Source organism: Lissotriton helveticus, chromosome 7, assembly GCF_964261635.1.
Source record: "Lissotriton helveticus chromosome 7, aLisHel1.1, whole genome shotgun sequence".
NCBI lineage: Eukaryota > Metazoa > Chordata > Amphibia > Caudata > Salamandridae > Lissotriton > Lissotriton helveticus.
This window is the reverse complement of record NC_136068.1, coordinates 1,145,981,544-1,146,008,076: the sequence shown is the minus strand read 5'-3', so window position 1 is coordinate 1,146,008,076 and position 26,533 is coordinate 1,145,981,544. Positions and strand designations below refer to the sequence as shown.

The 26,533-nt window shown below is 45.2% G+C and overlaps 1 protein-coding gene across 1 annotated transcript in view; it reads left to right on the top strand.

The window, feature by feature from the left end:
* MAP2K6 (mitogen-activated protein kinase kinase 6) overlaps nucleotides 1–24,656 on the top strand; it is a 486,415-nt gene extending 461,759 nt beyond the window's left edge. Inside the window, exon 12 of the mRNA XM_078654284.1 lies at nucleotides 22,519–24,656. Coding sequence (XP_078510410.1) covers nucleotides 22,519–22,596 — 78 coding nt within the window. The 3' untranslated portion in view covers nucleotides 22,597–24,656. The remainder of the gene's footprint in view (nucleotides 1–22,518) is intronic.
* Nucleotides 24,657–26,533: the final 1,877 nt, after the last annotated feature.

Genomic DNA, 26,533 nt, shown 5'->3' with positions numbered 1-26,533 from the left:
CAAAGATATTTTTCGAGTCACAGGATGTCCTGTGTCCTGTATTAGATTGTTTTTCTCCTCCATTGGGTGTGGACATGCACTGATCGGCCTCCCGGACATGACGGGTTCCATGTCTTGCTTCGGCCCTCGCAGATCACCCTTCCACCTCTGGCTCGAGAGACTTTTTCGACAACTGCGGTCGTCTTCTTCTGTTTTCCCCTCCACACTAAAGTACTTCTGAGACCACCAACCAATACTTGGTGCAGACCTTGGGGTGCCCATGCCCTTCGAGGGCAGCCGTGTGCTCTATCTTCATACTTGGATTTCGGAGAATATGGAGGTGTAAAGGGTGATTGAACAGATGTCCTTAGGACAGACCTACATTGCCACACTAAGTATCCTTGGGCCAACCTCCACAGCTTTGTTTTTCTCTAGACCACGATGACCCGGAGTACACACTCTGCTTCACCTTCCGTTGTAAGAAAACCCTTTAGTATCAGTGGGACAGATGCTAGGCTCACATCAAAGGTACATCAGTCAACGGAAAAAGCTCCCGACATCTTTGGGGAACTAGACCTGTATGTCAAGTCTTGAGGTGTTCCACATCACCTTCCCTCCCAAAGGTCGGCAACTTCAGCAACTGTGACACCGAGGTAAAGGACAATAAAGGGGCTCCATTGCAAAAGTCTATTCCCAGAGTAGTAAGAGTAAGTTGAAACTGATCATTAAGCCGATTAGAGGTCGCACACCGAGGCGGAGCACTGCTCTTGAGTCGGACATCCTGGTCTGCGCGCAAGAAGCTGCCACATACAGGCCTCCAATGTCTTCAGCTTCTAGTCGACACGTAGGAAAGGCATCTGGGGCTATACAGGCATGACACCCTTTTAAGTCCAAGGTGCTGTCCACACATCCCCTCCTTCTGCAAGTTTGCATCAGCACAGAGAGCTCTTCCCTTGGTCGGGTGAGATGACTCCGAAAGGCAAATCTTTGAATAGCTGGAAGAGTAGCTGGACGTGACACAGTAGCGGATCTTTAGCTACCCTGGTACATGGAAAATCTCCTCCATGGCGCTTTCAACTAAGACTACAGAGCCTTTGCCAAAGAAAAGTAGGCTGGCTATCAAAGAGAGCCTTACGCCAGAGACCCCTTCAGAACCAAAGGATTAAAAAGGCAGGTACAGCTTAGCACCCGAAAACAAAGGATGCTCATCAAAAGCCTCCAGAACCGATCCTGGAGATTATGCAGGAAAATATCTACATGAATCCAAACACTGGACACATGCTAGCTAAAAATGTCACACCTTCCAAAAGAAACAGTCCTTGAGAGGATCTAAGTTACAAAATTCCTCTAAAGAAGAAAAAGGACATGGCTACAAGCCCTATACAAGCCGTTCCTCAAACCCCTCTACCATCTTCACCACCACTAGACCCAAACTCTTTAGACATTACACCACAGGGTTCAGCGCGCACACAGGCTGATATTGATTATAGGGGTGACAATAGCCCACCACCAATGGATCCTTGGAGTGATTATAACATAGATCCTCCAATGGATAATGATCCTGACCTATACCCTACAAAGCCATCACCTCATGATGACAACACAGCATACCAGGAGTTAATTTCCAGAGCAGCATCATACCATGGGGTCACACTACATAAGGAATCTTTAGAGGAGGATTTTTTTTATTTAAAACTTTAGGATCATCACATAGGACGGCACAATCTTTACCTATGTTATAAGGCATGATGGGACAAGCTGCTATTTTTAAAGACCCTGTACGTGCTGGCATTTTAACACCCAGGTTGGACAAAAAATACAAACCTCCTGCAACTGATCCAATTTCTATTAGAGGGCAGTAGCCTTTAAATTCCTTAGTTGTGTCCAATGCTTGGAAAAGAGCAGATTCCCAAACTTCAGGTGATGCACCTCCTCCAAACAAGGAGTCTAAATTAATGGATGCATCAGGGAAACGGGTGGCCTCACAATCTGCCAACCATTGGCGTACAACCAACACACATGGCCTATTTGCAAGATATGACAGGGCCCACTGGGATGCAATAGAGCAGTTACTTCAATATCTCCCAGAAGAACACAGGAAAAAAGGACAAGTATTAGTGCAGGAGGGGAAATTAATATCGAATTCTTCTATCTGATGTTCATTAGATGCTTCTGATACTGCTGCTAGGGGCATTAATTAACTTGAGTATTGTGGCATGCATGGCTGAGAATCTCTGGGTTTAAACTAGAGGTTCAACAAACTATTCTTAATGCTCCCTTTGACAAACAGAATCTTTTTGGGCCACAAGTAGATGAGTCACTTGAGAAATGAAGAAGGACACATAAGTGGCAAAATCAATGGGAGCACTTCAGTCACCATCCAATAGAGGCTCATTTCACAGCTCATTTTATAGAGGAGGATCCAAAGGTAATCCCTCTGATCCTATGTGTCCTCATACAGGTCAAACACACAATCCTTGCCATGAAGAGGTTTCTATAAAAGTGGGTACAGAGGAAACCACTTCAAAGGTAGAGGTAAAGGCACACCAACACTTACCTCTTTATCTTCCAACAAACAGCTTACAATTCCCCCCGACCACTTTAGACCTGTCGTGAAAGACTGCAACAATTCTTTCCCATTTGGCAATCCATAACATCAGACAAATGGGTATTAGCCATTATCCAACATGGTTATTGCGTGGAACTTACCAACAATCATCTTGATATTCCACCTCGCTCTCACAAACTTGTGCTACAACATCAACAGCTCCTCAAACAAGAAGTACAAGCTTTTCTAACAAAGGAAGCTATAGGTCCTGTTCCATTACAATGCCAAGCATCAGGAGTTTACTTACTTTACTTCCTAATCCCCTAAATGATGGGTATCTCTGACCAATCGTGGATCTGAGAACATTTAACATATACATACTATCAGAACACTTCCATATGGTTACACTTTAACAATTGATTCCTCTTCTACAAGGCGACTTTATGTCCATACCAGGCTTGAAGGACGCATACTTCCATATTCCTGCCCATCCAGCACATTGTAAATATCTCAGATTTGTGATCGCAGGAAATTACTATCACATCAAAGTACTCCCATTCAGAGTAGCTACTGCACCCAGAGTATTCGCAAAATGTCCAGCAGTAGTAGCCTCTCATGTAAGAAGACAACAAATTCATGTCTTCCTATAGCCGGACGATTGGCCAATCGAAGCCAACACACAGCAAAGGTGTTTACAACACACTCAAGCTACCATAAACCTTCTCCATCAATTGGGGTTAACACTCAATGCACAAAAGTCCCATCTTCACTCTCACAAACGTAACCATATTTGGGAGCAGCGCCGAATACTCACACAGCTCTAGCCTCTGCCAATGCAGCCAGAATTCAACACTTTCAAACTTTATTACTACAGTTTCAAAACAACCAATACATAATAGTCAAAACTTTCATGCAACTATTAGGGATACTGGCATCATGCATTGCACTAGTGCCTCACACAAGATTACACATGCGTCCTCTACAGGAATGCTTAGCACGTCTTTGGAATCAATCACAGGGTCAATTAACAGATCTAGTGTTTGTAGACAGCTGCACTCATCGCTCTCTGCAGTGGTAAAACACACAAAACCTATCAAGAGGGTCGCCCTTCATAGACCCGATTCCACAAGTCGTACTAACAGCAGAGGCATCTCTCACAGGTTGTGGTGCCCATCTCCAGCATCTAACAATTCAGGGTGTATGGCACACCAGAAACAAGAGTCTCCACATCAATTACTTGGAGCTTCTAACAGTTTATCTCTCACTAAAAGCTTTTCAGACTCACCTCATGGGGAAAATTGTCCTAGTCCGAACGGAGTGGGGGCACTCTCTACAGTTGTCAGGCCTCTCTCAGACCATTTGGCGTTAGGCAATACATCACAAAATTCATCTTCTGGCAGATCACCTTCCAGGCATGCCCAACCAATTGGCCAACCTCTTCAGCAGGATGCAGCAACAAGTACATGAATGAGAACTTCATCCCCAGGTTCTCCTTCCATACTTCCAATTTCCCAAAATTGGGGTTTCTACAGATAGACCTCTTTGCCATAGCAGAGAACTCAGAAATGCCCAAACTTTGCCTCCAGATTCCCACACCATCTATCCAAAGGCAATGCCCTATGGATGAACAGATCGGGGACATGTGTTTATGCTTTTCTGCCTCTCCCTCTATTTCTGGTTTGGACACTCAGGCAAACATCACTCACACTGATTTTGGTGGCTTCCACATGGGCTTATCAGCCATCGTTCACCACACTACTAGAACTGTCCAGCCTTCTCACACAGAACCATGGAGAAATCAGACATCCAAACCCCAAGGAGCTCAACCTGGAGATCTGGCTCCTGAAGATATAGAGTTTGGATGCCTAATTCTACCACCAGGTTGTATGACAACCCTTAAAGAAAAAAGAATACCTACCACTAGAGCATGTTATGCCGCAAAGTGTAAAAGGTTTATTATATATTGTAATATTAACACAATTGATCCGCTAGATGCATCTATCTATTGCATTTACAGCAAGTTGGCTTAGCCTACACATCTATTAAACTACACCATGCGGCAGTAGCTGCATTTCTGCAAAACAACAGTTATCCTTATTCAAAGGTCCAGTAATTAAAGCTTTTATGGATGGCCTTTAAAGAATAATACCACTCATTGTACCACCTGCCTGGAACCGTAACATTGTTCTCACAAGGCTTATGGGTCCACCTTTTGAGCCATTATACAATTGTTCATTAGAATTTCTTTCATGGAAGTTTGCCTTTCTAATTGTTATAACTTCATTAAGACATGTTGGTGAGCTACAGACATTAACCTTAGAAGAACCTTTCTTTCAACTTCATAAAGATAGAGTGGTTCTTTGCACAAACCCAAAATTACTTCCAAAAGTAGTTTATACTTTATTATATTAACCAATCAGTTGAGTTACCTGTGTTCTTCCCTTAAACTCATTGAGTATCAGAAAGGGCTCTACACACACTTGATCTGAAAAGAGCACTATTATATTGATAGAACAATATATTTTTGCAAAACAACTTTTTTTCACATTTGCTCCACCTCATAAAGGAAATCCTATCTCTAAATCCAGTATTTCTGGATGGATTGATAAATGTATTAAAACTTGCTACGCTAATGCTAAAATAACTTTCACTAACCTCCCTCAGCACAAGTATACTCGGAAAATAGGAGCATCTGTGGCGTTTTTAGGTAACATTCCCTTGGCTGACATGTGTAAGGCAGCTACATGGTCTACATCAAACACATTTACCAAACATTATTGTGTGGATGTATTAGCACATCAACAAGCTAATGTAGGACAAGCAGTGCAAAAAACACTTTTTCAAACAACTGCAACACCTAGCCACCGCTTTGGGAGAATACTGCTATACAATCTATGTAAAGCATGTGTATCTACTGCATACATGACTTGAACGGATTATGTTACTTAACCTGTGAGCATCTGTTCTTGGCATGTAGAGCTGTAGATTCACAAGCGCCCTTTGTCCTCCCCAGATACCTGTGGATGTTGCAGTTCTTACTATCCACAGTACATATGCATGGACATCTCTGTACTACACTTACTTACACCATTCTCACCCTCTTGCGGGAAAACAATCTTAACAGTGAAGTCGATGCCCATGCGCACTATCAGCGAAAGAAGGAGGCACTATACCTTGTGACTGGGAAAGACTTCTTTGCAGAAAACAGCTTGCATACATCCGGACCCACCACTAGATGGCAGGAGAATGCAAAGCATGCAAATCTACAGATCTACATGACAAAAACAGATGCTTCCAAGGTAAGTAACATAATCCTCATTCCATGTATGGTCTGAGCGCTCGTTGAATGAATTCCATGGATATAGGTGAAGGAGATGTAGCTGGCAAAGATGGGTCTTTTTTAACCCTTTTTCCTGGTGAAAGCGTCAAAGTAGCTGCCAGCTTGGTTGTAATTTTAGAAATAGAAAGTGGACTATCTGAGAACGTTGCATTTTTTGAAAGAGATACCACACCTTGCTCTGACTCCACCATAGTCACTTGGAGAACACTGAAAATATTATAATCCACCACAGATGAAGGAGTAGAAGAGGTGTTAGTAGCACGACGAACAGGTCTTTCACTCACCATGCACAAAGAAAGCCAAAGAAACGGCCAGCACTTTACACCAAAGAGATGTGCCTTGAAAAATGGCAGAGTATCATAGAAAAAATGTATTTCCCTCGCCTCTTCAATAAAATAATATTCAAAGCAACATTGCAGTAAGAGACACAGATGTTTCTAAAAAAAATAATGCAGCATGACCTCAAAGGACCCACACAGGAAAAACAGTAATTATTGAAATGTCTCTGAGGAGTAAACTAAATACAAGAATCCGATAAAGATTAAATTGCTGATTGTTGTACCAAATAACAGGTTCCCAATATAGTTAGCTGCAGAAAGATGCATAGAAAACATTTTTGCGTGTTGTAAAACATCTTCGCCGCTCATTAAAAGCAGAAAATCATAACCGCAGTGAAAAAAAAATGGCGGGCCTGAGTCCTGTGAGGAAACGCACCAGCCTGATAAAAGAGCAAGCATTTACAATGCAATAGGTCTTGCATTTGCAAGAATTTAAGCTATTGTGCCTTTTATTCATCAGTTTTAAAAAGCAAAACATAAATAAAAGACATTGTCATTTACAAACTTTCTCAAATGCGAGACCTATAACAACTGCAATGCAATAGGTCTGGCATGTTTGTGAATTTGAGCTATTGGCATTTTAAATGTAAACAACATTATGGTTTTTAAAACATAAATACAAGGCATTGTCATTTACAATGCCAGTAGCTTAAACTCTAGCATATGCGGTACCTACTACATTCTAAATGCTTGAAGGCATCCCCTTTTTGCCCCCCTCTGTCTCCCATGGCCCCTGAAGAGCTCCCTGTGTGCTGATGTATTTGTAGTGTATTTTAATAAATAAGCCGGACAGCAGAACATGTGATCTCTAATCTTCTCTGGGATTTCACACAAAGCTGACAATTTTTACAATAACGTGTGAAGCAATTTCTAAAACCTGGGGAGGGTTTAAAGATGAGAAATTGTGAATCCTAGCAATGTTTGCAACAACGTCCAATCGCACCTGTTCCAACAAATTCTACTCTTGCACCTTCAACTGTATCCTGTGGGTTCAAGATTAGATTTTGGACAGCTGTCAAGTCCTCTACCAAGGCAGCAAGTTCACTGCCAGAGTCTGCATCCTTACTCAACAAAAAGAAAAAAAAGGCACAAACAGCAACCACATTCTGGCCAGACTTGATTACATGTCACTGACTGGCATATATTAAGAGATTAACTATACAGATATGCAGAACAAACAGTCCTTGCGGTCCTGTCGCACGACAGTTCAAAAACCGGCCCTGTGGACTACGTACAAAATTAGACTCAAGATTTCAGAATAGCTACCTTCTCTGCTTGAAAAGATAAACACGGGAATTTAGTGGAAGGACACACAAGCATACGAATATGCCCAGTGCTTGTCGTCTGCAGTATTTACAGGATGGTGATGCAGTATAAGACTGCTCTGCATGATTCTTGCGATAACAGTGTAACAATACGCAAGCCGCCTCTAGCGTGAACCGTGCACCTTCTGTCAGATTGCTTTAGAATTGTCAAAGTCGCGATCAGGAAGGACAGATTTTCACTTAACGTGACTGGGAAGTGCTCCTTCGCTCGCAGCAGACAATGGAGAGCAAGCAGAAATCTAAACTGGAATGTAGCTGCATGTATACAATGAGGCCTGTTCTCGGCAGTCCCTTCCTTGTAACTGCCATGGAAACCTATTTTGGTGGTACTCGTGCCCAAACAAAAGACACCTAGGGTTATTTAACAGTGACACAAAGAACGTCCTCCTACATGAAGCTTCCTCTTCCAGCACGTATGCATCGCCGTGTCCTTAATGGAGCTCCCCCTTGTCGCATAGCTCCTGTAATCCAGGCTGGAGATGAGAGCTGTGCGCGCACAGCTGCCGACTGCTCTACGTGCTCGTGCAAGCTAAGAGGAAGAGCTGCTGCTGCTTGCCCGGGCTTACTTAAGCTAGGGTGACCAACCGTCCGTAAATTTCACGGACAGTCCGTAATTTCGGCCGTCTGTCCGTTGTCCGTGAAGGATTCTTTAACGGACGCCATTTGTCTGTAATTTTAACCCCGGGCACCGGTCGCACTACCCTAAAGCCGGCACAGCTTCCACCCTCCTCCCTTCATGACTCTGATGCAAAGCGCAGATACCCCGCAGCATTGGAGAGGCACAGCGGAATGGCAACCCTCACACCTCCAGCCCTTGATGAGCTGTTAAGAGGTGCTTCGAAGGTGACTAAGAGGGGGGGCGGCAGGGGCATCTCTGCGATTAAGGAGGGCTTCACACATTACATTTCTGCCCAGGGCCCCAAAAATACTAGAACCGGCCCTGATTACACTGCGCAGCCCTGGTTCGCTTCACAGAGCTTAAATACTGTCACTAAATTTTAAACAAACCTGGGTTCTTCTAACATGCAGTCTTAATGTAATAACATTAAGAAATGGCACAATCACACCCACACCGATTAACAAAGTATGGAGGACAATCAGTTAAATCAGTTCTCTTGGAGCATCTCCTGTAAGTACTGTACATCAGTTTGTGTGTGGGGGGCAAAACTAACATTTTGGAAAGAGCCTGTCTTCTCGTTGTCTTGTCCAGGAAGGGGTGAGGAGCCCTACCCCACCCTGGAAGAGGCCAAGATTATACTAGAATACTGCATGGCCACCCCTGTGCCCACTCTGGTGGATCCTGTTCCCCCTCCTGTGATGGCTCCTGCCCCGCCCCAGTGATGGCTCCTGTCCCCCCTACCTGCCCCCGCCTGTGATGGCTCCTGTCCCCCTCCTGTGGTGGATCCTGTCTCTGCCCTGGGTGGCTTCTGTCCCAGTCCTGGAGTGGCTCATGCAGCGACTGTGAAGTTCTTGATGGGCCTCTTGTCAAAAAGGCTCAGCTCAAAATTTATATGAGTGGATGGCTGGATGAATTAGTGAAAGGGTGAATGAATGAATGAAAGATTGAATAGATGGATAGTGAGAGAGGATGGATGATTGATGAGTGAGTGGAAGGATGGAAGGGAGAAAAGGTAAATGGCTGGATGTATGGGTGGCAGGGTAGCTGGATGGGTGAAAGGGTGGATGGATAATGGATGGATGAGTGAAAGGATGGATGAGGGGATGGGTGAGTGAAATAATAGATGGAAGGATACATGATGGATAGGTTTGGAAATTGTTGAATATGTTTGGATATGGCTGGGCTTACTTCTATACTATTGCGCGACCTCTGATGTGTCTGTAAAACGTATTCTATTGTCCTGTAGTTTTGTCCTGAATTTTGACCTCCTGTCCTGAATTTGTGTCCTGAATTTCGACCCTTTGTCCTGAATTTTTACACTCACCGTCCTGAATTTGCACCAATGCCAGTTGGTCACCCTACTTAAGGCCCTCACACCGCACTATCGGAGCTGAGCTCTAGACTTCCTCCAGCTGATTCCAGGCAAGAAAGAGGAGCGATGATTAATGGATGAGTGCTCCCTCAATGTGCTTCACTTTGTCCTCTCTGCCCTCCCAACCACTCCCCGTAGAGACAGAGTCGGGAGACAGGGTTGATCAGCTGATGAGCGCACGGTGGCTTGGATACAGACAGGCTTCTATTATTTAGTGTATGCTGACTCTTCCTTCAATACCATCGTATAAAACTACCCACACTGTCGCCGAAAATAAACGCTGTTTTCATGAATATATTTTGGCCCTTGAGTCGTAAATATATTGGTAGCTGATTTAAAAAGCGCGGCCGCAAAAGTGAAAGCAGCCTGCGTGGCAAATCAGTTAAATAAACAAGCACGATCCCTAAAGTGAAAGAGGACCACACTGCAAATAACCAAAAACAAGCTGTCACCACTGCGGTATCAAAATAAAATGTGCTTACACACTAATTGAAGGAGTTAGGGCGGTAACAAGGAGGGACTAAGAAGCCTCATTTTCAATCGGAGGCCAGCGTTTAACATAGACGATGACGCCAGCCAATGAAAAATAGGTGCAGGGCTTCCACCCCACTTCTAAAACATACCCTACTACAATATACCTCGCAGAGTGAGTAGCGCATGCGTGCTGCAACACTAGGTCTGCGAGACGTAAAAAGCGCAGATCACCGCTTGGACAGAAATACATTTCAGCTGCCTTACATGAAAGCAGGCAATCTCAAGGCTGCATGGAGCCAAGTAGGGCTGTGCCAGAGGAATAAGTCTGATCGAAAGAAGCTCAACTTTCCCGAGCCTCAGCAGAAGGCAGCCATTCTTGTCGGCACCAAACCACGCCCCCCCAGGAAAAGTTACTTAATCAAATTAAATAATGTAAATGCATTGCATATACCGAAACAATATGGAAACAAGCATTTACAATGCAATGGTCTCGGCATTATTAAAGGTAGAGCTATTGGCATTGCTCATGACATTCTTTTTTTTTTAAATCATAAATAAATGGCATTGTCATTTACATTGCCAATAGCTTAATCGTTTGCATATGCGAGACCTATTGCATTAGCACCCACACACTGGGGGCAGGGGCAGGAGAGCAAGCACAACGAACGAGGGGGCAGGAGAGCAAACACAACCAGGGGGCAGGAGAGCAAGCACAACCAGGGGGCAGGAGAGCAAGCACAACCAGGGGGCAGGAGAGCATGCACAACCAGGGGGCAGGAGAGCATGCACAACCAGGGGGCAGGAGAGCAAGCACAGCGAGGGGGCAGGGGAGCAAGCACAGCGAGGGGGCAGACGCGCAAGCACAGCCAGGGGGCAGGGGAGCAAGCACAGCCAGGGGGCAGGGATCGTAACGCAGCACAAGCACTAACTATCATTACATTCTGCGATTGGGTAATTGAACAACCTTTCGCGATAATACTCTTCTCCAATCATCAATGGACCACGTTTCCCACTTCAAAGTTGTTCTTTGCCCCCGTTGTGCCAAATCGGACTCCTACCAATGTATGTTTAAAGAAAAGAAACTTTGAGAACTTGTGGCTATTGCATGTCACTAACAGCAAGTAATAGCAATACAAACAACCACCTTATCAAAAGGAAAAGGCAACGAGAGGGGGGAGGGGGGAGAGGGGGGAGGAGCTCACGCACTCAAGCAACGAGGGGGGGTGGAGGAGCTCACGCACGCAGAAGCCACGAGGGGGGAGGGGGGTGAGGAGCTCACACACACAAGCAACGAGGGGGGGAAGAGGGGAGGAGCTCACGCTCACACGCAATTCTGACAATTTTGCAAGTCATGACTGACCTTGATTATTACAACATACTGGTTGGACACGGGATTATTATCATAGATCCTATACTACATAAAACTGGACCAACAGTAATAACAATGACATGGCAGTGCTACCTGATGCTCGCTCTGAGCTCGGGCTAATGGATATATGAGTCTGCTACGTTCCAGAGAAAGAAGTGTACCTTTCTTTAAACCCCACACCACACAAAATCTACAATAGATTTCTTTCTTTATCTCACTTAAATCTAAAATCTCCAACAGTGAAATTAGTCAAACCATGCACTACTACATTTCAAAATTAAAACATAAGACCCCAAGGACTAGAAGAATCGTCATCTCACATAACCATATACAAATCTAAAAATGCCACCCCAAACAAATCAGCCCTAATTCTGGGCTGTTAGCAAGGCCACATCGAGGGGAACACTGTAAATGCAAAGAGACCATAGTGGAATAGTCAATGCTTGAAGCGTTCAATTAGTACTCTCCAGACAAGATAGTTGACCAGTCCATCTCCAGAACTGAGGGAACAACTAGAAGCAGAGAAAGTCATTACATACCTTTTTAACATCCAAAACAGAAAAACATTGGAAAATCAAAATGATGTCATTAGGATCTGGAGAGCTAGTGTGACGAACAATAGTAGGTTAGGCTGAATTTACTCTCAAATATTTCTTATAATAAAGATATATATGCAAAATTTTAATTTATGAGATCTTGTTTGAATTGTTTCCATGAAACCATACTTGATCAGTATATTGTAGGGTGATTAAATACTAATAAAGAATGTTGCACAAAAAAAGTTACATTTTTAAACACCTTTTGCCACCATTAACAGAAAGCAGCATTTGTAGCGTCCCAAGACATACTGACATAAAGTGGTACCTGTGGCATCTTCAGACACTCAATGTCAGGAAGTGGCAATAATATCATCCCAAGGACACCACTGTCAGGAATTGCAAATATTAACATCCAGTATAAATAAGTAGCGCAGATAAGATATCCAGACACTCATTGTCAGCAAGTGGAACATTGAACACCCCTAAGCATTCAAAGTTAAATAGTACAACCTTTAATATAACCAGATACTCATTGACTTTAAGTTGAACGCCTAACACCCCACATCTTCCACTTACAGAAAGAGAAAAGGGAACTTGTAATAGCGCACGGCATTCGCCAGCTAAAACAGGCACTTGTAAGAATATCCCAAGTTGCCCACCTATCAGAAAATAGCATTTGTAATATCGCAATACTAAAATCCAGAGGTTGGCGCTAGAACATTCCAAGAGACTACGCCAGTCACCGCAAAATATAACATAAGAAGCCCATTTGTTAGAATTTGCCACGTAACAACACGCTAAGGCGGGGAACAGCTAACAGCTGGAGTTATCCAATGCCAGAAGTGGGCATTGGTAAAATCCTCAATATCTAATTACCGAAAATGGCATATAACCATCCCAAGGCATCGAACATGAAAGGGCTGCCCTTTGTTTCCTTAACAGACATAAAAATTACAGAAAGTCTTACTCATGGCATCTAATCGCGGATAGTGACACTTATCACCCGACAGCACTCACTGTAAGAAAGCAAAAAGTGTAACATCGCGTAAAATCATCTCAGTAAAGAGCACTTGCAGTCTACCACTGCATTTAATGCCAGAAGTTGGCAGCTGAAAAACCCTATAACATCCACTAAATACAAGTCCCTGAAGTGGAAGGTTGCGAAATACACTGGCAGACTAAACCGTGCATATATTATATTATAAAAACTATGTTAAAAAAAGAATTATTCGGAAGTTAGAAAAAGAAAACGTGAATTGTGACAGCTGGGGAGCTTGAAAGCTGCACAACAATGGCCCCATCTCGCAATCAAGTACACAAAAGGACAGCAGCAGGAAACCTTCCTCTGGTCACTGGTTGGGGGCAGGTGTTAGGTCGTAGGTTAGCATAATAATGAGAAGGCAGAGAGAATCCCTTCTGATTAGGGGAGGCACTTGTAGGTTATTAGCACAAACAGGGAACATGCTGCTGGACCAGGCACAAGAGATGGGGGGGTAGGCTGGCAGAGAGAGGTAACAACCAATGATTAGAAATAGCAACCAGACTGGGGGTCAGGCGCCCGAGGGAGTAGCAGCAGCAGCATCCGTTAATATGTCTCAAAACTTTAAAGTTCAACGTCCTCCTCCGGTTTGCTGACGAAGCTTCGCCCTGGCAGTATTTCCACTTCTTGTTCGTCCTATTCCGAGCTGGTTGAACTGTGACGGCGGGGTGTATCAAAGAGACAACTGCGGCGTGAACACAGGAAGTGCCCGGCCCTCCTATCCGCGGACACCCGACGCACCCAGGCTGAGTCCCCAAGTGCGCCCCTCACGAGCCGCACCTACTGACTCCCACTGACACCGAGTGACGGACGCACGCAGACACACAAATACAAACCCACAACAACCCCAGACACACACGCACCCACACACGCACAGACACCATCTCACAACCAGGCTCTGCACCCCATCCTCACATACCAACTCCCTCAGACACCAATCGACGGACGCACGCAGACACACAAATACAAATCCACAACAACAACCCCAAACACACGCACGGACACAACCAGGCTCCGCACCTCCATTCTCACATACCGACTCCCACAGACACCAACCGACGGACGCACGCAGACACAAATAACCAGCCCAAGCTTCTCACAGAACACACCCCCATTCAGAAGCGACCACAGCCTGCGGCTACTCCCCCCCCGATTAAAACACGTCCCACCTCTCGTAACCCACCACCACGTGCAAAGCCACGAGTGAGAACGAAGGGCCGACCATGATCTTACCCGGAGAGCGTGAATCCTGCAGTAGCTGAGAGAAAGAGAACAGCGCCACCAGGCGCAGTAGCTAGGGTTACGTCACCGCCAGGGACGAAGGACTAGCATCGTCTCGTTCGGGACTATAAACCCAATCGAAGATGGGCAACGCATTAATTCAGTTTTTATTTACAAGAAAAAAAGGCCTTAGTGCTCATATCGTGTGTTTGAATGTGCTCTTTCTAAAACAAAAAACACTATATCGGCTGGAGTTACAACACACTGTTCCTCATCTAAGAAACTTACCGACCATCTTGAATTGGGAACTGTTTGTATAGGACCGGCAATGCGTCATTTACGAAGTCAAACAAGCACAACGAGAGGGGGGTGGGGTGGGCAGCACATCCTTCCTCCAGCAGCGGTCGGGGGAAATGACAAAACAAAAGCGCCGGCAAAAAAAAAAAAGAAGTAAACGCCCACCTCGAATGATGATGAAAAAGGGACGGGACTTAAAAAAAGAGGCAAAAACGCCCACGGATCGCATCAAGGCGGGGAAAATAGTAATTGACACACATCTCTTCCAATGGCTAGCCTCTATTTACGAAGCTAGCCAATGGAAGAGAGAGGGTGATAAAGCTCCACTGTTGAAGTCATGAAATCTCGGCTCCGCCCCCTCACTGCTTCGCAGTGAGACGGTAGCCTCGACCTAAAAAGGGTCCAAATTGGGATAGAAGCTTCTTTGGAAATTCTGCGCCCTCCCATCCTTGAGCTACAATACACTCATCTTTACCACACTCTTAATCCAGAAACGTTTTGTAGGAGAGTAGGATCTGCTTCTTATAGTTACTCCCACTTTTTACTGATGTGGGGGAAGGAGCAGATCCTTAATAATTGTCAAAATCAGTTATTGCATCAGTACCTGGTGGACTCTGATCTGACCTCTCCCCAAGAATTGGGTCAGAAGGCAGACAAATGGTTCAGAACCAGGGTGAGGCAGAAGGTTCAGATCCAAGGTGGTGACAAGAATCAAGATTCTAAATCGTCAGAAAAGGGTGGGGAGAAGGGTAAAGACCAGAAGTCTTCTCAAGGGCCTAAAAAATCTTCATCTGGTGGGGAGTCACAATCCAACAAGGGTAAAGGCAAGAAGGAGCCATGGTGTCAAATCTGTACAGAAGACCCATTGGACAAGTACTCAACTCCAGTCACCACTTGCCCTAAGGCAACTGTTCCCCCTAGTTCAGCTCCAAGTGGTGGTAAACGGAATAAGGGTGTAGTAGGGTTAACCCTGGGATCTGAGAGGGACTCTGGCCTAGTCAGAGGTCCAACTCAGGCTGTGCTGGTCTGTGATGGAGGCATGGATATTGCCTCCTTATTCGTCAGTCCCAGTAATCTGAGCAAATGCAGACAACAGCATTTGATCAATAGAAAAGAGGCATTGGCATTCAGGGACACAGGTGCCAGTGTCACAATGGTGACAACAGATCTTGTGGCCCCTGAGCAGATCATACTTGGTGAGATGTACCAAGTGACCAATGCAAGCAATGTCAGGACAGACCATTCCTTGGCAGTTGTTAATTTCACCTGGGGAGGGGTAACTAGCCCTAAGTAGGTTGTGGTAATTGCAGACCTCCCTGTTGACTGCTTGTTGGGCAATGATTTAGAAACTTCAGCTTGGGCTGAAGAGGAACTCGGGACTCATGCAGAAATGGTTGGTATGGTATCCCTGCAGATGTGTTTGCTATGACTAGGTCACAGGCAAAAATTTATTTCACTGAAAAGGCCCTGGATCCTGGAAAAATGGACCAGGCGCCTTCCAAGAGGAGGAGCAGTAGGGGTAAGGCAGTGCCTACCCCCTGCCTCAGAATCCAGATCAATCTCTTTATGGAGATGATCTTAGTCCTGAAGAAGGAACTGTCTCAGAGGAACTTGAGCCTGATCAGGTTGAGTTCTTGGGGACAAGGGGCCCTTCCAGGGCAGATCTGAGCCAGGAGCAGCTGAGCTGCCCCTCTCTTGAATCCCCCAGACAGCAAGCTGTTGCTGAGGCTGCTAGGAGTGCCAATGGGTCCCGTAGGATCTACTGGGATGATGGACCCCTATACTCAGAGAGTAGAGAACCCAAACCTGGTGCTACGAGGAGGTTCGTTATACCTCAGAAGTTTAGGGGCTTCCTATTGACACTGGCACATGAAATCCCATTAGCAAATCACCTAGGCCAAAACAAGACTTGGGACAGGCTTGTCCCTCACTTTCAGTGGCCTCATATGTCAGAGGACACAAAGGAGTGTTGTCGCCCCTTTATCACCTGTCAAGCCAGTGGTAAGGCAGGCGGTACTACAAAGGCCCCCCTGATATCACTACCTGTGGTGGGGGTTCCCTTTGAGAGGATTGGGATTGACATTGTTGGTCTCATGGATCCTCAAACTGCATCTTCCCACAGATTCATACTAGTGGTGGTGGACCATGCCTCTAGGTATCCAGAGTCAATTCCCCTTAGAACTACCACAGCTCCTGTTGTGGCTAGAGCCCTCCTGGGAATCTTTTCCAGGGTGGGTTTTCCTAAGGAGTTAGTATCAGACAGAGGTGCAAACTTCATGTCTAGTTACTTGACTGCTATGTGGAAGGAGTGTGGAGTAAATTACAAGTTGACCACCCCTTATCACCCCCAATGCAATGGGTTAGTTAAAAGGTTTAACAAAACCCTCAAGGACATGATAAAATGTCTCCCTGAAAAGCTCAGGCGTAGATGGCACATACTTTTGCCCTGCCTTCTCTTTGCCTACAGAGAGGTTCCACAGATGGGGGTTGGTTACAGCCCTTTTGAACTTCTGTTTGGACATCCAGTTAGGGGTACATTATGTCTAGTGAAGGAGGGATGTGAGTTAACTCTCAAACCCCCTAAATAGGATATTGTGGACTATACTTGGTCTCCGCTCCAGGATGGCTGAGTGCATGAAGAAGGCAACTAAAAACCTTGAGGCTAGTCAGGAATTGCAAAAGGCCTGGCATGACTAAAAGGCTGTGCTGACTGTTTATTAGCAAGGACAGAAAGTATGGGTGTTGGAGCCTGTGGCCCCAGCAGCTCTCCAAGACAAGTGGAGTGGCCCTCATACAATCATTGAGCAAAAGGGAGAGGTTACCTACCTGGTGGACCTTGGAACTCTCACGAGCCCCATATGGTGTTCCATGTGAACAGGCTCAAACCATATGTTGACAGGGCAGACATGGGCTTGCTCATGGCTACTGGTGAGGGACAGGAGGAAGAGAGTGATCCACTCCGTGACCTGCTTTCACAGAACCCTAATGATGGTTCAGTGGATGGTGTAGCCTTGGCAGGCAGCCTCACTGGCCAGCAGCAAGCTGATTGCAGAAAAGTTCTCAATCAGTTTAGACATATGTTCTCACTGACTCCAAGTCAGACTACCTGGTACACTCATGAAGTGGACACAGGGGACAGACTGCCTGTTAAAAATAAGATTTACAGGCAACCTGACCATGTCAGGGACTGTATCAGGACTGAAGTGCAGAAGATGTTGGACCTGGGAGCACTCAGATAGCCCTTAGGTTAGTCCAGTAGTTTTGGTACCACAACCTCATACCCAGAATGGTAAGAGAGAGATGAGGTTCTGTGTTGACTACTGGGGGAATCAATGCAGTCACTAGGACTGATGCCCATCCAATACCAAGGGCAGATGAGTTTATAGATACTTTGGCCTCAGCCACGTTTCTGGGCACATTTTACCTGACAGCTGGCTACTGGCAAATCAGGGAAAAACAAAAGGGGATGATGGACGGCGCGTTGACAATACAAACACTCACCCCCAGTCAACTGATCTGGGTTTAATCCATCACCGTTCTTTAGCTCACTCCGCCACCCCAGTTCAGACATGGCCATATGCAAATCAGTCTGACCCTGTGCCTCATGGGAACAGTCCAGCCCGAACTGCCAAGCCATGTCTTCCCTGGACCGGAATCAAGCTTCCCAGGACCGGTTTCTGGCATTACAGCCGTCTTCAGCCGGGCTTGCTTGAATCCAGTGGCAAAGTGAGCAAGGGACTCACGTCTGAGCATACCCTGCCAAATTAGGGCGAACAAAGAAAAACCAAAGGGGATGATGGACGGAGCGTTGACAATACAAACACTCACCCCAGTCAACTGATCTGGGTTTAATCCATCACCGTTCTTAAGCTCACTCCGCCACCCCAGTTCAGACATGGCCATATGCAAATCAGTCTGACCCTGTGCCTCATGGGAACAGTCCAGCCCGAACTGCCAAGCCATGTCTTCCCTGGACCGGAATCAAGCTTCCCAGGACCGGTTTCTGGCAAATCAGACCAGCTGAGGATGCAAAGCCAAAAACAGCATTCTCAACCCCTAGTGGGCACTAGCAATTTGTGGTGATGCCATTTGGTTTGAAGAATGCACCTGTCACTTTCCAAAGGTTGGTGAATAAAGTCCTTACGGACGCTTATAGTGCTGCTTATCTAGATGATATTGCTGTCTTTAGCTCCACCTGGGAGGATCACCTGGTCCACCTGAGAAATGTTTTGGAGGCTCTGCAGAAAGCAGGCCTCACTTTCAAGGCCATCTAGTGCCAGATAGGGCAGAGTCAGGTTGTGTACCTGGCCACCTTGTAAGTGGAGGGCAGGTTTAACCATTGCAGAGCAAAATCCAGACCATCATGGACTGGGTTGCTCCAACCACCCAGACTCAGGTCAGTGCTTTCTTGTGCCTGACTGGGTACTATAGGAGGTTTGTCAAAGGTTATGGATCCATAGTGACCCCTTTGAATGACTTAACTTCCAAGAGAATGCCAAAAAAAGTTCAGTGGACAGTTAGCTGTCAAAAGGCTTTGATGACCCGAAGCAGGCCATGTGCACTGCTCACATTCTGCAACGTCCAGACTATTCCAAACAATTCATTGTTGAAACAGATGCATCTGAGTTGGGGGTAGGGGCTGTGTTATCACAACTGAATGATGAGGGTCAGTATCAGCCAGTAGCTTTTATTACCAGAAGGCTGACCCCCAGAGAGAAACGTTGGTCAGCTATTGAGAGGGAGGCCTTTGCTGTGGTTTGGGCTCTGAAGAAGCTGAGGCCATACTTGTTTGGCACTCACTTCATTGTTCAGACAGACCATAAGCTCCTCTTATGGCTAAAGCAGATGAAGGGTGAAAACCCCAAACTTTTGAGGTGGTCCATTTCCCTACAGGGGATGGACTATACAGTGGAACATAGACCTGGGAGTAACCACGCCAATGCAGACGGACTCTCCAGATATTTCCACTTACAACATGAAGACTCAACTGGTTAAGCTTAGTTTAATGTCCTGATGTTTGGGGGGGGGGGCGTTATGTAGGAGAGTAGGTTCTGCTTCTTATAGTTACCCCTACTTTTTACTGATGTTTCACAGTTTTTGACTTAGACTGGCTGGGATCCTGCTATCCAGGACCCCTGCCTAGCTGCTTTTCCCTCTAACTTGATTGCAAGTACTTTAGGTACACTCCAGTTTGGATTCTGGGGTACCCTTATCAGTCCCTAGTATATGGTATACTATGTACCCAGGTCATAGGTACCCCAGAGGCCTCCCAGGGGCAGCAACATGTATTGTGCCACCCGGAGAGACCATTCAAACTGACACCACAGGTCTGCTACTGCAACCTGTGTAAGGAGGTGCATGCACCCTTACTTAGATATAGGTTCACTATATCTACCTTATATCACTGCACTTGTAAACCTATCAGTCACCCCTATGGCAAACCTTATCAATCTTGAAGGCAGAGTGCTGGGTTTTATGTGAGAGGGTACCCATGCATGAGCAGAACCCCTCTGCAGCTTTCGGAACCTATTTTCCGGGATTGTTAGTGATGCAGCCAACCATATATACTTAAGTGCATTATAACCTCGCTGTAAATGCTAACTTTAAAACGGCTGCTTAGAAACATGTTGTGTTTGGTCTCAAACACCTTGGAATCATACCTCCCTGACAGTAACTGGCGGGAGAGGTATGATTCCACCCTCCTAAAGGGACATATGCGACACACTGGTACACCCGGTACCAGCTTTCTCGACCTGGGCATCACAAAATAAATGCTGCCAGCCACAGACACAAGTCTGCCCTTCTGCTGCTGAGCCAAGTTCGAGCAGGGGAAGGCTTGACAATAGTCTTCCTGTCACAGGGAGGTGTAACCCCCTCCCAGACAGTGTATTGGGGCTCGGTGGGTGCACTCTGAGAGTGCTTTGATGTCTGCACTGGGGGCACATTTGGTGTTCCTGTGTATAGTCCATCTCAAACCGGTTGTAGGAGCCGTTTGCTGTGATCTACACTACGCTGGATGACTGAAGAATCTCCCTTGGAGTAAAGGAGTTACTCCCCTGCAAGGCAGGCACCTAAACGCATCTGACTGGTTTGCATCTCCCAAGCTCCTGAGGACTTCGAAGATTTCTGTAACACAGGAGGTGGGTTCCCGAGGTCTCTGAGGTTGATCTGCGCTCTCAGCAATTCTGAGACCCGTATACCTCCTGGGGGACGTGCAACCCGAACCCCTGTGCATCGTGTACTTTACAGCAGCATTTGCTTTTCGGCGATCCCTGAAACTGTGCTTTGGGCTACTTGTAGTCCTGACCCCAAGCAGTGTTTCCACCGAAGATTTCCAACCTACACTTCACGAGTTTCCCGTGGGCTGGTATTTCGTTATTCAACTCGAGGTCCCATTGCGATCCCTGGTCTGTTGGCCTGTGGGTACCCGTGAAGGTAACTTTAACTTTCCGTGGGCCTTCCTGGTTGCTACAGACGTACCCTGACTCTCCATTGCTTGGAGAGTTCCTAGGACCTTGCTGGTCCTCACCGAAGCTGATTTTCTCTGACTGCGTGGGTTGCAGTTGCCAAGGATTGTTGGTGTTCAGTCCGGACACTGACCCCCCAGCAATCAACATCCTTCGGGGGACAGCTCACCTCTGGACTCATCGTCGTCTCCTGGTCCCCATTAGCTGCAGAATCAAGCATTGCGTCATCTCACCTGAAGCACCCGATATTGGTGGGCATTTCTCTACCGAGCCCCTGGTCACCCTGAAGTGACCCAGCCTCTGTCCCCTCTGCTTTCAGGTTCTTCTCACCTCGAGTCCATGCTTGGATTCCACCGGACACTTTTCATCTTTCCTGCAGCAGCACTTTTCCGCATCACGCCATTGAAAACGACGAAAATTCCTGACATCACTTGACATGGGTTACGTAACAGTGGTACTCCGGTTCTCACAAGGGTGCTGGCCTTAGAACCTTCTATGTTGGAAAGGGTTTGCTTAAAGTCATCTCCGAAGTGTCCTTAATCTTTAAAATTCCAACCGCGACTTTCCCATAGAGTTGTACGCAGCTTGCGTCTGTGTTCTCACACTGCACCCGTCCTTTGTGGGTCCCCTGTGTCACTACTTTGGGTGGTTCCTTGGGGTCCCAGCGATTCTACGTGCTCTAGGCACTGTTTCTAGTCAAGTCGTGGTTGTTATACCACTTTCTTAGTATATGTTTGGTCTCCCCCTGGAGCCCATTGTGTATGTGGTACTTACTGTCGTCCTAGTGATTTAATAGTGTGTGCTTTGTTCTCTAATCTCATAAAGAGGTTAGTAGAGAGTGTTTAGTAATAAATACATATATTTTATACATTCCTTGTGTGGTTCTCCTTTCATTTGGTCATTCAGGAGGTTCTGATCTGGTAAAACAAGCTGCTTTACATTCCTTCGAGACTTAGGCTGAAGGCTGCTCTCCATAGCTACCACTAGGACAGCTTTCAATAAGGGTCGTCTTTAACCTAAACATCAATAAGGGTTGTTTGGACTGGTACAAGGTGCCCTCTATAATTAGTGGTCAGCATATAGCGGGCCAACTTCTCACATGTTTCATACCTTGCATAGTTAATTATTTGGCTGGAGGATTTACTGAATAAATTAGCGGAACATTTTACTTGCTACATTGTTTTCTTTTTAAAGATTAGGTAACTATAACCTTAATGGTATAATAAATATAATTTGTACATTTAATAATTCATTGCATTTTATATTAATTTCTCAAATACATTCTAGCCAGAAATTAAGGCACCATTTAATTTTCTACCAGGACTTTATGGAACAGAAGCATTTTGAACTATTTATTTTCTACCAGATATCGTAATTGATAAATCTGTGTTTTGTATGCAATTTACTGGGTGTACGGGGATTTATTTGGCAGCAGATGTCTTTAAATTTACACTTGAAATATTAAAAGAAGTGGGAAATGACGTGTGACTAAAACTTTGCTTGATAGTCACTGTATACTTTTGGAACTGGTCGGGTTTGCAATCAAAACAAGTTAACTAACTTTTTCTTCTCCTGTTTTTTATGTCCACAGCAACATCCTTTCTTCACTCTGCATGAATCCAAAGAGACGGACGTGGCCTCTTTTGTGAAGCAGATCCTTGGGAACTAGATAGAGACTTGTAAATGGACTTCCCTGCCTGTGGACTCTGGCTGATTTATGGGCCGGTGTGGGGAAATGGGTGGGGGTCGTGGGGCTTCCTCCGAAGAGCACACTTGAGGGGTAGCATAAACCTGCATCTCATACCAATCACGTAGGGGTTTTGCGGCGAACCCAGAGAACTGATCCGAGGAATGAAATTATGCAGAAGGTCAGTCCCTCTTTCGAGAAGAGAATGATTTGTTATTTAGTGACCATGAATTTCTATGTGCGCTGGGTCATGTATTTAAAGTGTTGCGCATAATAACCCTTGTTCTCTAGTTTTAGTTGAGGATATCAGTTTAGGAATGGTCTGTTTCCCCTCTTCTGCCCTCGTAGGTTGCCTGAAGTGTGTGGGAGTGGGGATAGTATGGTAAGGCGCCAGTGATTTTACATATAGCAGTCTTTGAGCTCCTGCCACACTAGTGGGTCGGTAATGGGTCATGAATAGTCAAGTGAGGTGTATTGTCATGTGTGACGTATGGTTTTCTGCAAAGAGACAGATCCGTTCCCACCGTCCCTTGTGATAGTGGTGTGTGTTTACATGACTGTCACTCGGAGCTGTTTTCAGTAACACTTTCCAACCAAATTTAGTTCTACCTATGCTGCTCTGACAGCTTTCAGTGATGTTACTTACTCACCACCTAGTTCTCTGTATGCTGCTGTCTCACTGAAAGCTGCCAGCAGTAATAAACGCTCTCCTGTAGTGTTTGCTGCTGTCACAGAGAGCTCAGCTCGGTCACTCCCTGTCTTTAATGGTGTGCACTCTGATCTCCCACATCTAGCTCTTGTGGATACACCGTCCTCCTAACTTAGTTTGCATGTTTCCCTCTGCTGCTAGCTTTTGGTGGTCACTTCTCCCCTCAGAGACATTTGCTTGCGGTTCTCTCACGGCAAGCTCTGTGATGTCTCGTACTTTGTTCGTGGATTGCTCACTGCTGCTGACAGGCAATGATGTCACTTTCTCTCCATGAAATAGCGTGCAATGTTGCCACTGAGCTGGCCAGTGTCACTTCCTCTCTCTTGTGAATGCTTTTACACAGTTCGCTCGGCGATGCTGCTGAATCACTGCATCAGTGATGTAATTTCCTCTCCAGATATGTACATTTAAGCATTCCTCTACCTCTGTCACAGCCGACTCTCATAATGTGACTGACGTTGTTGTGTTCTTAACTTCCTCTGTCGCATCTTCATGCACCAGCTGCAAAAATAACCAGAAATACCACTTGCACACATACAAAACTTATTTTTTTAACAATAACTAGAAGTGCCTTTTGCCGAAGATGTGCGCCCTGGATCCCCCAGTCGTATTTATTTTTGCATTGTGGTTATTGTTTCATAAGCACAGCCCCTTCATTTACACGTGTTTGCTTGTGTGTCTTATTCAATTGCTTTATTCGGTTAGTAAACATCAGGTCGTTGCTCCCGAGCACTTTGGTGCAAGTAGAGCTCGGTGACATTCAATTCGCAAATAGGTTGCCTGTATTGGGAGTCACTGCAAATCGATTATATTGCATCAGATCATGAAGGCCACGATGGGGCAGGGGGGGGGGGAGATGGGTGGAGTAGAGTCTTCGTCTTCGTCTTCAAATTGACTTCACCCGGTCTCCAGAACTCTTCAAATAGAATGCTTGTGTTGCCGCCATCTATGCAGCAATAGCTATGAGGTGAGGTTGGGCATGTACGTTGTTAACTTTATTTTGAATATTTATGTGAAAACTTCGGATGGTATAATTTGTCATTTTGAGAGAGTGCAGTGAGGACTGGTCTTCGAGCAAATCCCCAATTCCTCTGACGTGTCCAGGCAGCGTGGTTGTTGCAGAAGAATGAGACAGAGGCAGTGTTCGTTTCACTGGTTTTCTCGCGGCCCTTTCAAACATATATAGTGTGAAAAACAGAAATATTTAATCGTTGAGGGCTCATTTAGTTTTAATGTCTGTGATATATTATTTTTGTATAAAGAATGCTTTGGGGCTGGGGCGAGCTTGATTCCAGTTCACCGACTGGACTAAATAAAAGAGGATTTGAGAGCCGCTTTTGGAAATGAGATACTTTTATTTTCCAGTTGGAAGGACATAGATGGTGTATTTCCAAAGTGCAGTGGTGTGGAGTGCGTGTTTTATGTTTTTTTAATCAGCCTGGCTGAGGATTGTACAAAAATGATGAGTTGGTTCTCAACGGTATATTGCCAGATTTATGATATAACTTCAAGGATATGTAAAGTTTATACCTCATGTAAAGCCTCTGAACCAATCAGGAATGGCTCCAGGGATCTCGTTAATGCCAAGAGTGCCTCTTTTAGTAGTATTATTAACCTTGAAAATCTTTTAAGCACATTTATTAGGTACTTGACCTTTAAGAGCGGGATAACAGCCGGAGCTACTGATAGAGGTTAGATAGGATGCCCTGGTTCACTAATGTGTGAAGACCAGGGCCAACTACTGGATGTATTTTTTGTACGAATATAGAACCCTTTAAATTCAAAGAAACGAGGATACTTGAACACCATTCCCTCAGCAATTACAGTGTTGTTTATTCTAGTAACGAGAGCCTCGGCCATAGTCTACAGCCATCAGCTCCGTTTTATCGAGTTGTGCTCTGCACCTCATTACAGGAATGCAGTTAGGATTTTTTTCTTGTACAGGATTTGGTTCCTCTGTCGCACAAAACATGATAGTCATTTTGCTAAACGCTAGTCAAGATCCGTGATTTTCCCTAAAAGTACATGACACGGAGAATAGCTTTAATGTCTATGGTGAATTGCAGTATTACAATAAACTGCAGTCTTACAGCATTCTACTTGGAAGTCGCTTGTTTTGGTCATGTGATATGTTGATTTTTTTCAACAATTATTCAGAATATATTGCCCCCTTCAAAAACAGTTTTCCTTTGCTGTTTCCTTCCTTGATCGTTATCGTGATGCACATATGAACTGCTGAGCAGATTTGGTTTTACGTTGTAGCCGTAACCAACTACTAAATTGTGGAAAAATGCCCAGCATGTGAATCCAGAAGCTTCACACTGCAAACACAATGGCTTAATTACCTGTAGGAGAAGTTTTACAGCTTTCAAAACTTTCTGGATTCACATGCTACTCTTCCATCTTCAAAAAAAATGAGAAGATTTGGAACTTAAAGGATGGCAAGAGTAGATGTAATAAAAGAGGAAGGCAAAGAATGCTTAAAGTTGCCAAAGGGAAAAAAGAAATTGAAGGTTGCGACATTTTGCTGAGGCTACAAGAGTGTGCGTCTGACATCATAGAATGATGGACATAGCAACAAATAGTTGAGGATGTCCAGAAGTAATAAATAAAGGACTAGAGAGACACAATTGGGATGAATACGTCTAACCACAGATTGTTCAAATTTACAATATCTCCAGGTGCTAGACTGGATCTGGGGATCAAGACGATTTAAAACAGCATTGCTCCCAAGTGCTGGTAGGTAGCAGCCAGCTCTGAAGCCGAATGTAAGCACCATCTCTGTGCGCTGACTTCAGTTCCTTTCTTTCTACCATTGTACATGGATCCAGAGCTCCCTCCCAGTTTTTCTCATCAATTCAGAATTTTTTCCCTCAAATTTTTTCAAAAACAGTTGCAGGAAAACATGTACCCTTGTAAAGCAACAAAGTTTAAGCCTTGTGGAGACTGTTGCAAGCATCTGACTGTGACAGACATTTACTGGTGTTTGGGTTCGGGCATGAATCCAAGTAGTGCAAGAGTATGTCCTTATGAATCCAAAGGCAATCCTAGAAAGTGAAGCAAATCTGTACATCGCCTAATACTGCAAGTGCCACTCCTGCTCAAAGTCAAGGGTTTGAACTCGCTCCCACTCTTGGGGTGGTTACTATGACAGATCGTCATTACTGGCTAAGTACTCCAGTAATTCAGTGGTGAAAGCACAAGAAGGCT